This window comes from Ammospiza nelsoni, chromosome 2 (genome assembly GCF_027579445.1).
Source record: "Ammospiza nelsoni isolate bAmmNel1 chromosome 2, bAmmNel1.pri, whole genome shotgun sequence".
Taxonomy (NCBI): domain Eukaryota; kingdom Metazoa; phylum Chordata; class Aves; order Passeriformes; family Passerellidae; genus Ammospiza; species Ammospiza nelsoni.
In genome coordinates this window covers 33272757-33284723 of record NC_080634.1, presented here as the reverse complement: position 1 = coordinate 33284723, position 11967 = coordinate 33272757, and the positions used below count along the sequence as shown (strand labels likewise).

Below are 11967 nucleotides of genomic sequence, written 5' to 3'. Positions count from 1 at the left end.
TGCTACTTGTCTGGAGGTCTGGCTGACTCATGTCAACACAGATATTACAGGAAATTGACAGGCACTGCCTGACCAAGTGATATGCAGGTGCTCATATGAGATCTCCAGGCTTTTGTTTTGGGAATTCCCAGAGACTTGCCATGCTCTGTATTTTGCAGTGGCTTGCATCCCTGGTTGTGCTGACATTGCACCCTCCTCCTGGCAGCAAAGTGCCACGACCACCATGAGGAGGTGCAGTGTCATGGTTTCCTAACAAAGTCATCTCAAGGACAGAAGTCTCACTATTTATGAAAAGAAGTGATATCTAATAATTTCTTGCCCCCCCTGAATGCATGCAACTTCTGGACAAGCAGTGACAGCTCTGACATCCCTCTTAGCAGTGCAGTGTGTGCCAGCACCACTTCTGCTGCCATGGCTGTGATGGGGATAGATCCAGAGGCTGCCACCCTAGCCAGACCCTAATTCCCTCCAGAATCTCACTTCTGCCTGTCCCAGTACAGGGAGATCAGCAGCAGCTCTGTCTCTTGCCGGCACTATTTACCTGGTGATGGGGCAGCTAGTGACCAAGATCACCATCATGGAGCAATTTCTGTTATCTTTTCCCAACAGAGCACCCCCTTTGTTCTCTGCGCATGCTGTCTGCTCCCTGTTTTACCTGCAGCATGTGGCAGGTGCATGGGAGAAGAGCAGATCCCCCAGTTAATTTCTGCAATGCTGATAAAAACACTATCTGCTGCATCCCAGGCTGTCCCTGGGGCTGGAAGGTGCTTAATGAGGGAACCAGCCTTCAGCAGGGGCTCAGCAGGTCACACACAGCTGAATCTCAGCATCCTTCCTTGTCACTCAATTTCATGGCCTCGTTACCCCCTCGTTACCATCTGTGGGGGTGAAGATGAGGAGTTGCCTGCTCAGGCTGAGGCTAGATCCAGGTTAGAGGCTGGGGAGTACATTTAGTTTAGACAACAGGAAACTTTTTTTTGTTATAATCATGCTGAGGCAGTAGCACAAGGTGTCCAGAGAAGCTGTGGATGCCCCATTCCTGGAAACGTTCAGGGCCAGGCTGGATGGGGCTCTGAGCAACCTGGTCTAGTGGGAGATGTCCCTGCCCATGGTAGTGGGGTTGGAAAAAGGTGATCTCCAAAGCCATTCCAAACCATTCTATCATTCTGTGATTAAATTCTGAGTGTAGAGTTTCGCAATCATCAGGGAAGATCTAGTATGTAGTGGATCTCCAGAGCCTGTCAGCTTCAGGGATTTTGTCCTTTCTTCCAACTGCTTCTGAGATTAGCTCAATCCCTGGGAAGAGCCATGCAGCTTTTATTTAGGCTTTTAAACGTATTTTGAGAGTTTGAAGGAGGGAAGATAAGTGATAACAGCAAATATAATAAATTCATCCCTGCTTGTGCTCAGCACTACCTTTGTAAGATGGAAGGAAAATCCCTGTTCTCGGAAAAGTAAGTATTTTGCTTGGAGGTGTTTGAACCTCAGGGATCCTTGGATATATGAGAGGTTTGGAGTCTGAACAGCCCCTCTAATCCCAAGTCAGTAGCCATCCCCATTGCTCAGGTGGTCAGGCACAAAATCTTTCACTTCCCAAACTGAACCAAGAGCGTAGGGAGATGTGATGAGGAGAGACCCAAGCTTGTGGGACAGAAGCCAGGCAGGTCCAGCTGCAGCCAGAATGCCTTGGCTGAGTGTCAGAGGAGCTCAGTGCCAAAGCTAATAAGCCTGCCAGGAGCCAGGACTTCCTTACTTGACTGAAAAACTAGGCCAATGGTGCTTGGCTGGCTCCAGAGCTCTGCTGGAAACTGCATAGCTGCTCTGCCATGTGAAACTGCTGCTTCAGACTGGGCTACTAACTTCTTTTCTGCAGCAGATAATGCAGGGATCTGTGGCACTAAAATTCACACAAGGACACAAGGATTGTCCTGGGAACTTTCTCCTCTGCTGTGGCTTGCAGGGGGAAAAGAAAGGAATGGCCACCTCATTTCCATTCTGCTGCTGGGGCTGTTACTGTCATTTCAATATCCCTTTCGTGACACTAGGATGGGATCTTTGCCAGCTGTGGGGCTTCTACTTTGCTTTGGAATACTGGAAAAATGCATTCTTTAGAGCTCTGACTTTTAGCTTCAGGAAGGGGGGAAATGTAAAAGTGTAAGGCACTGGCACAGGTTGCTCTGAGAAGTTGTTGGCATCTCATCCTTGGAAATGTTCAAAACCAGGCTGGATGGGGCTCTGAGTACCCTGGTGTGATGGAAGTTGTCACTGCCCATAGGAGGGGAATTGCAATTAGTTGATCTTTAAGGCCCCTTCCAACTCTAACCATTCTATAATTTTATGATTCGACCACTGCTTTTCTGGGGTGCTGGAACCCTGCAAACTGTATTTGCAGAGTCAATTCAGAAAAGCAGTATTTTTCCCACAAAACAATGAACCCCAAACCCATTGAGAGCGTTGTAGTGTTCTTTCCTACTGAGGAGCTGGGTGGCAGAAGTAGAGACAAGAATATTCTTATGGGGAATGTTTTAGGCTGAAAAGGTATCTCAATGGAGAATTCAAACCCAGCTGGGAAATAAATTCCAAAGGCAGAAGCCCACTGGACTTGTCAAAAGGCTTGGCACACCATTAGGGCAGTCTTGGGGCAAGTAGATATGGACTTGATGTAGTCTTTGTGGGTGCCTAAAATGACCAAGGAAAAAAGAACAACACTGTGATGAGTTTTGGGTAAAACTAACTGAAACACAGTATTAATCATCTCATATTTTCTGTGACAATATCTTTTTTGGATATTGTTTACAAGACCCCTGGGGCAGGATCATTTCCAATTTAGACATGGTGCAGAGTTTGCCTTGGGAGGTTGAGGATGCTGCCACAGGACATTTAACAAAGCGTGGTAAAAATAGCATTGTGACATGATTGCCACCATGGATTATCCAGGCATTTCTCATGGGATATCATAGGTATATGTTCCATGCCCTGCCCCTTTCCTGTTTATTCAAGAGTATTTTCACCTCTGCAGTCTCTGGCATGCAGGTCCCAGATGGCACTCTGACAAACAGACAGTTGTTGGGCAGGGGGGTTTTGGAAGGCAAACAATCACTTTCTTTAAATTTAAATGAGAAAAATTCCACGAATTAGTATTTCTGGGGAAAATTAAGAATTTTTACACCAGTGATTAGGATTAGACGCAAAATAGGGGAAAGCCTTGCCCCTTGTGTTCCTGCAAAGGAAGCTGCATGTAAGGACAAAACCAGAAGCTGTTTCCCACAGTGAATCTCACAGGAAAAGCTATGCCCTCTTCAAACTCTTCAGAAAGTTTCTTACCTTTGACATAGACAGCAGATTAGCAGGTAGGGGATTACCACGGGCCTCAGGATGACCCCTGTGGTCAGTGGGGAGTTACCAATGCAGGTGACAGGTCTGATGATGCAGAGCTTGTCTTTCAGGATAATTCCTAACCAAATAGTCCAACAGCTCACAGCCTTACATACATTTACCTTCACAGCAGACCAGCCAGGGCCAAGTTTTAAGTAGGCAAGATGCTGAGAGGTACTTGGGAGCCCTCAGAACATCTGTTTAGAACCTAAGGTGGGTGCAGCCATCACTCTTAGAGTCCAGTTACTATTGGGACGAGGGACTTGGAGTGCTCATTTTATAGACAGCCATCCTCTTCTAGCTGTGCATTCTTTTTCGTGACTGCATGGGATGGTTTAGCTCACTGATCTGCCTGAAATCTGGTGATCTTCGATTTTTCTTTGATACTTTGAAGGGCTACACAAATTCCAGCTTTTGTGTAATGTAGAGGAAGGTCAGGACAACCTCTTTCTACTACTCTGCAGTCACAGGGTAACTTAAACCACCCATTCAAACACACTTCATAAAAATTGCCATTTGTGTATCCAAGCCCATCCAGAAAGTCCAGCATGGCAGAGGGGTTTGAACCTAGTTTCTGGGTGGGTAACCCATAACCTTTGGCCCTCTCTAGGTTCTCCATTGGCTGAAACCCCCCCATATCATGTCAGGACAGTGATGTCACATACTTCTGCCAGTCCCTTGCTTACCTCTGGACCATTTATTTGTGTTTAATCACCTCTAAATTTAAGGGGCAGCTTGATTGCCCCAAAATGCATCATCACGTGCCACTTAGCAGCAGCATGCTACCAACATCATGGCTGGTAAAAACCCACCAGCTCTGATGTGCCATGCTCCCATCAAAAGAGGCTCTGGGAGGAAGAAGCCGTGTGTTTCCTTTAACCTACAACAAAGCAAAGCAGTTCAAAGAGCCGGGAAAGGAGGTTAACAATCTCTTTGAAATGTAGGTTCAAATTCCCAGCACGGTCCCAGTCAATTATCAGCAACTGCTGAGACACTTGTAGTACTAAGGAGGAAGAGGAGGGAGGGGAGCATGTGATACAGAGGTCCAGACAGGCAGCAGCAGGGGTTAAAGGACATCACCAGGGTGGTGGTGAGAAAGTTACCAGGATTTTTTTCAGGCTGATTAACCCTTCTGTGGTGCACCCAGAGCAGAGGCCAGACCGCTGGAATGGGTGGAGCTGGGCAGGGTGGCAGCACATTCCCCTGCCCAAAGCCCTTTGTGTCTGGCAGGGCTTTTCCGAGGGATGCACGGTGCCTGGCACAGTGGGCTGCTGCCGCTGCTGCTGCTTTCTCCAGGGCGTTCCTCTGTGGCAGCATGAGCCACTTTTATTTTAATCCCATTACTGAAAAGCGGTGAGTGCAGGGGTGGGGATGGGTCAGGAGGGGGTGGGTTTGTTTTGGCGGTGAGGATGGGTGCACACAGGCATACAAATGCTGAGAGACAAAGGCTGTGATTAAGGGCCAGTACTCCAACTCCCTGCTTATTACAGGAAAGGATTTATCTGATGGCCTAGTTTCAGCTCCAATTTTCTACCTTTTAATCAGGTTCCCAGGTCTCCTTGTCCACTCAAAGAAGAAAGGAAGAGGAAATCTCAGGATGATGAAGCAGGAGTAATACTCTATAAACATGCATGGGTCAGAAGGTTTTGCTACCCCAAAACTTTCCTGGGAGGCAGATCCCAGGACGGGCAGAAGAATTATGCCCAGCCATGCAGCATTTGTTCCTGGCATGGCAAGGGTGCATCAGTGCTTTCCCGCCTGACCAAGCCAGGGTTGTGTGAAACAAACATGCTGGAAATAAAAACCTTCTGCAAAATGGAAAATGTACAGAGGAGCAGCTATTTTTAAAAGGGACAGCACCTACTGCTGTTATGAAGTCAGCCACATAATCAGTCAGCAAGGGACTTCTGTGGGCTGACAGCTGACTGCCAGGAGAAATGGTTCCAGCAGACTGATGAGAAGAAAATGAGAGTTTTTGGGTACTGAGAGGTGCATGTTCTCTAATAAAGAGAAGATTGTCAGTCCTGTGTTGCCCTGGCCACAAGGCAGATGGGGGGAAGCGACCCTCGCTGTCTTTCCCCATGTGCTGGAAAGGAGGGATGAGATGCTGATAACTCTCCAGCAGACAGAACACCACAAGCAAATGCAAGCTCACTCACTACTTCTTCCTCCCTTTGCCAGCCTAGCCTTATTGCCAAGCCTCTGCTGAGGTTTTCCTGCTTCTAAAAATGTTGAGCCTGTAATTAAAATGCCCATCTTGCTTGCCAGGGCAAACATATCCGGCCACAGAGCTGAGCTGGTTGTGGAGACAGCCAAAGCTTGCAGCTAACCAACCTGGCTGGCCTTCCTGACAGGCATGGCTTTCCTGGCACAGATGGCTTTCCTGGCATGGGTGGCTCTCCTGGCATGGGTGGCTGTTGATGCCTGACACCAGGTCCATCACACACACAAGCTGACAGGAAGCTTGAGGGAGGGCATCCTGAACTCATCCAAGCCCTGATGTGCCCTTCTTCCCCTGTGGGGACATCAATGCTGTTTCAGGTGTTTCTGCCCTGCTGGTGCAGAGGGGACATGCATGGATAATGTGGGGGCTCATGTTTCTAGTAGAGGCTTGCCTGTTTCTTCCCATTCAGAGGGTTTTGGAAAGGCTATTTAAATAAATAATAATCAAAACAATTAACAATTATCAACACAATAAATTAAGTCATTAATTAAATAATGAATGAAAAGGGGTTGCAAAATAAGATGTTAAGGCAAGGGGGCAAAGGAATACTGGGAGGGATAAGATCTAACACAGTGCTGGATCATCACGTATGTGGGGCATTCACAAGGACGTGGGAGAATACAGCTTCAGACCCTTGGGTCCCAGGATATTGTCCTTCCTCAAGAGAGGAAGACATTCTCCACCTTCTTTGACTGAGCCCACACCCCTGGGCAGACCAAAGGGGTGTGTGGTGTAGCCTCATGGTCATAACCTTGAGGTGGACACCAGAGGAGCAGTCATCTCTAATGGTTGGTGGTGGTGGCTTTTCCCCTGCAGTCAATAATAGTCCTATGAGCAAGATTTGCCCTTCCCTGGTGATCTCACACCCAGGCTATCATCTGACTGCCTTGTGTGCCAGCTGGGAGGATGGGGCATTTTGGGAAAACAGGTAAAGAACTAACAGCCTCTTCCAGGCTGCCTGCAAGTCTGCCTGCCTGAGTGGAAGATGCAGCTGTTCCTTCAGGCTTGGGAGGAACAGGAACAGGCAGTTTCCTCAGTGAGGCTCTGATTGCACCGCTTTTATACACAGCACCAAGAAGCCTTTAAAATGAAATTTGCTACTTAAGAGCAGGAACACCACTCTGGAGAGGCTTCTGTTTATTCTTTAGGTGCAAAGGCTCTGCATGGTCCTAGCCCTCTGTACAGCAGCCCCAGCTCTGCAGAGGAGGGTGCTGAGACTGGATTACGTGTGTCTCACTGCCAGAAGCTCTGTGGTTGGGCAATGTTCAGCTTTCTGTGCTGTGGCATCACTTCTGCACCCCTTTACTCCCTTCCACCCCCACAGACTCACAGAATCTTTAGGGATGGAAAAGACCTGCAAGATCATCAAGTTCAACCCTTAACCCAGCACTGCCAAGTCCACCCTCAAACAGTCTCCCTAAGCACCACATCTACATGTTCTTGAATGCTTCCATGGTCTTGTGTGTCTCCCCACATCACTCTGTCTGCTGCAAATCCAGCCTTTCAACACTAGCAGACCATGTCCTGGATGGGTCAAATCCACAAAGAAATCTCCACCTGCTCCACAAGCTTTGGAGCAGGTCCTGGAGCAGGGAATTTGCACCACATGCTCTCTGCTGCTTCACGGCCACGTGTTCCTAATTTCCTTCAAGTCAACCAGAGAAGCTCACAAGTCTTTCCATCACTGAAGAACACAGTAAGCCAAGCACCGTGGGACAAATCCTGCCCCCAGTTTGGAGATCCAGCACCCATGGGGGCAGTGGGGATCAGCAGAGAAGGAGAGAAGCCGTGTTGCACTTCAGACCCAGTGACAGCTGCCACCCGCTCAGCATTAAAGCAATAAATCTGGGGGATCTGGGTTTATTCTCCTCCAAATCACTTTATTATATTGTGAGTAATCACAAAGCCTTACAATGCTGCAGGTTCTTTAGGAAAACAGACTAACACAGCGACAGTATTTGCCAGCTTTTGCTAAGACTAGTTTAGCTAGCGGCTAGCATGAGATTACACAAGGAAATCTTGCAGTCTCCAATTGGATTGTCACATTGGGTTTTAAATTACCACAGTGCTGCAAAGACAGTAACTTTGACAGTAGGTGATAACCGTAATGTTTCATCTATGTACAGGCTTAAAAAAGTAAACAGCTTTCTTTAAAAAAATACATTTTCTGCCAGCAGAAAATAATTCTCTTAAAAAGGCAAAATCCAGTAAAACCCGACATCTTTCCTCACAAACTGCCCCTGTCCTGCACTGCAGTTTGTTTCTGTTCCCCTCCAAATCTCTGCCCACAGGCAGCCCCATTGCCTTTTTAAGAAAATCAGCGTTTCCTGTGATTGTGAAGGCTGGTCAAACATTGCAAAGGCTCAGTAGAGGGGAAAAATCCCCAAAACTGAAGGAAGGGGTGAAAATCCCACTCTAAGCTACCCAAACAAATTATTGAAATTGAGATAGATGGAAATGTGGGAGTATTTCAGTACCAAATTTCCGTATCTAAAGTTAGGTGTTGACTCTGACTTTTATGGAGTCAGTGGGTTTGGGCAACAGGGTTTCCACTTTCCAAGACTTTTGGGGATATGAGGACAAAACCTGAGCTTCTTCCAACACTCCCAAGGACAATTGTGAGATGAGTTTATATCTGCTTCACTTTACATGGATCTCCCTAAATCAAACATTGAAAGTGGCCCTGATGCAGGGCTTAGAGACCAAACTGCAGATCAGCTTGACCCTCCACAACATCCCATCCCCCTGGACAAAGCATGCCAGATGTGGACCAGACCTCAGCAGTCACCACTACTGCTCCTATAAGCAAATTGGAGGCTTCACACATGGCATTGAGTCATGTTGTGCTGCCTTCTCCCACTTCCTCCTAGACTGGAGAAAAAGAGGGTCCAGAGGGGTTCCACAGCATTTCATCAATGGAGAGAAAAAAAAAAAATCAGCAAAACATTGAGGACCAGGCTTTTAATCAGATTTCAGTTTATCAGATTCACTTGGCAACGAAGGAGCTGTGTGAGAGAAAGAAAAGCCACAACTCTGGAAAAAACTCCAAAAGATCTTTCCTTTGATAAGCAAAGTGCTTCAGGCCCACAATCATCAGTGTTAATTCTTCCCCTGGCATGTTCTCAGAAGTGTTTTGGCGCTGCAAGTTACCTCACATATGCCCAGATGAGCTGCAGGTGTTGTGCTCAGATGGGGAATGTCAGCCTGGAAACAACTTACTCTCATATCCTCTAGGACTGCATCTTGGTTTGATAAGGTCATCAAGAAAGAATCCCTGTCAAAGTTTCCTTCCAAGCTTCCCCAGAAAGGGAGGAGGAATTCTTTTCAATTTTTTTTCTTTCCTGAGCTAGGTTACATGATCTCTTCCCTTTGCAGCCTCCTTCATCAAAGGCTGGCTCCTGGGTGAGATGTGGCTGTTAGCAGACCCCTCTCCTTCCCTTCCTCTGCTACACATCATCTCTGACCGATGGCTCACTGAGGTTAAAAAGAACAGGAGGTTGCCAAAGCTGGACCTAAGTTAATTAGACATGAAAAGGATCAAGGTAGGAAAACAAGGAGAAATTGGTGGGAAAATGTCTCAGCTTACTCAATGTTTGTTGCACACCTACGCAAATAACGTGTAAAACCCAGTACGTTAAGTGCACCCTGTGTTCAGGTTTGTCTGGAAATGTTTCTTCAAGACTGAAAGTGCATGACAGAAAACAGGGTGCTGCTAATGAAGGCAACATCCAGAAGGCACATTTTGGGGAGTAACAATTAAAAGAAGGATGATGCATGGGTTTGTAAGCAAGCAGCTACAGAGCTGGTACGTTTTGGTGTGTGCTCTGCAGAGGTGTAGCTTTGCTCCTACAAACGTGTCTGAGGCATGAAGGGTTTGCTCCAGACTGAGTGTTCTGCCCTGGGGCCTGCAGAGCAGCTTGTCCCCGCATGGCGCAGCATCACCGCTCCTGAGCCAGCGGCATGAGTGAGCACCTCAGTGCGCCGGCTAAAATCCGGAGCCTGTGAATAACGCAGACCCGAGAGTTTATAAAATCCACAAACAATCAGCTATTGGCAAATACAAATATATAAATTATTGACAGTTTTACAAAAGGCACACTGCAAGCCATCTCAGTCCGACACCTGTACAAGTCCCACGGCCCCCCACCCTCCCTGCCGCACCCCTTCTTCTGCCCAGTTTTCATCACAAAACATAAGGTGCTGCTGCTACGGATCCATGGCTGTCATGGCAACTGAGGACTTCTTTTTTGGTCAGCCCAATCTGTCGGTGGTACTGTCCTTCTTTGATGGTCTTGAGACACTGTATGTCCTTTCCTAAGGTGATGCTTTTGATGGAAGGCAGGTATTTCAGCAAGGTCTTTGGTAAGGATGAGATGCCTGTCCCAGAGAGGTTTAGCTCCTGTAGGGAGTTCAGACCAAAGATAACTTCAGAAGACAGTGACTTCAAGTTGGGATTGTTGGATAAATCCAGAACCTGGAGGGCTTGGAGTTCCTTGAAGCTCTGAGGAGATAACTCCCTAAAGCCACGCAGGCCACTGAGGGACAAATGAATCAAGTCTTTCAGCCCTGTGAAATCTCCTTTCTCAATCTTAACCAGAGGATTTCCATCAAGATTTAAATATCGGAGAGGAATTCCTTGAAGGTTTGGTACAAATGTTAGCCTGTTTCCAGAGAGATTTAAGTTCTGGATGTTGGGAATGCTCTTTTCATGGTGTCTTGTAATTGTGCGGAGCATATTATTGGATAGATCCACATTCAGGGTTTTGCCTTGTCCTTTTGAAGCAAAAATGTCCATAGCTATATCCAAAAGTTTGTTATTGCTCAAATCTATGTCACTTAGAGGAGAACTGGAGAAACAGTCTTCCGGAAGGACTTCCAGAGAGTTATGACTCAGATCCAAGGACTCCAGGTACCGAAGCCTGGAGAACGTCGTGGAGGAAATCTTGGCAATTTTGTTGTAGCTCAGGTCGAGACTCACCAGGGTGGTGTATCCAGGGCCAGTAAGCATCGATTCATTTATTGTTTCCAGTTTGTTTGATGATAGATCCAAGTAGGAGGTGTCCAGGGGGATTGGGACAGGAACAATGTGGGAGCCTATTCCACTGCAGTCCACCTTAGTCAAGCTAAAGCTGTCAAAGAGACCAAAGGTTTCCACTTCACAGTGGCAGCCAGGGAAGCAGGTTTTTGTGGTACCAAAGCAAGGAAGGAGAAGCAGCAAATTGAACCAGGCCAGGAAATGCATTGTTCTCCTGTAAAACAAGACAATAGAAGAGCAGATCTAATTGCTGTATAAATTACTTTATGAATGATGTGTAACTGTTTGACTTATGCAATCTTGACCTTTCTCTTTACAAAAGGAGAAATTAAGCATACCCTTAAATAGCATGGATATCCCAAAGACTTTTTCTCTCATGTTATGAATCCCAGTGGGAAATTAATGGAGAAAAAAAAATTGGGTCAGCAGTCTTTACACACATAACCAAACTGAGGCAAAATTGGAAATGAGCTGTAAGAACAGTAGGCTGCCTTAAAGCATGATCTATCAAACATATAAACTTTTGACTGGACCATGGAAGAAAAGACCAGCTCCTTACTGCACAAATGGACATCTCATCTCCCTTCCTTGGAGTTCAGGAGCAAATTTTAGAAGTCTGGATTTGTATCAGGTGGCTAAAAACAATCCTCCTTGGTCTGGTGGCAGCTCCTACCAGAGCAGAGGAAACGAGGCTTGTTCAGTCTAAGCCAGCCTTTGCTGTGGTGGGCCCAGCCCCCTGCACAGTGAAGAGAGACAATTTACTTCATAGGGAGTCTTTGGGGAGCCTCTGCTAATTGCATTAAGTGTTCTCTCTGATTAACAGTGCCAGTAAGCAAGGAGTTCTCTCCACTGCTTTGGCTTTGACCCGTCTCCCTCCAAGACAGTTCTGTCTCTCCATCATCTCACACAAGAGATGCAGATCAGAGCTGATCTGCACGCTCCAGCTTTGCTGAACTTATTCAGATGGCATCCTAACAACAGTGGGCAACAACAGCTGCATGATTCCAAGAGACAGCCAAAACAATCTTTAGATCTCTGGAGAGGGTACATAGGAGCATGCCAGCATCCTGCAGGTCAGCACAGAGGCAACAAGGTCTGTCCTCGCTGGTCCCTATTGCAGTCATGGGTGATGACTCCTCATGCCTAGCAAACAAGGTCTCCAGAAGGCCAGAAACAAAAAATCTCTCCAAGCCAGACAAGCAGATCCATCAGCACTGGTCCTTGGCTATGCTGCTGGCCATAAACAAACACTCACGTGCCAACTGCTCATTTAATAAGAAAAAAGTTAAAGAAATCCCTTTAAATGAATGTTCCCATCCCCACTTCAGTCTCC

At 46.9% G+C, this 11967-nt stretch overlaps 1 protein-coding gene across 4 annotated transcripts in view; it reads right to left on the bottom strand.

The window, feature by feature from the left end:
- Nucleotides 1-7458: 7458 nt before the first annotated feature.
- Nucleotides 7459-11967, bottom strand: part of TSKU (tsukushi, small leucine rich proteoglycan) — a 55638-nt gene continuing 51129 nt past the window's right edge. For all 4 annotated transcript variants that reach the window (XM_059493880.1, XM_059493878.1, XM_059493877.1 and 1 more), the window contains one exon: nt 7459-10848. In XM_059493880.1, coding sequence (XP_059349863.1) covers nt 9783-10841 — 1059 coding nt within the window. In that variant the 5' untranslated portion in view covers nt 10842-10848 and the 3' untranslated portion in view covers nt 7459-9782. The remainder of the gene's footprint in view (nt 10849-11967) is intronic.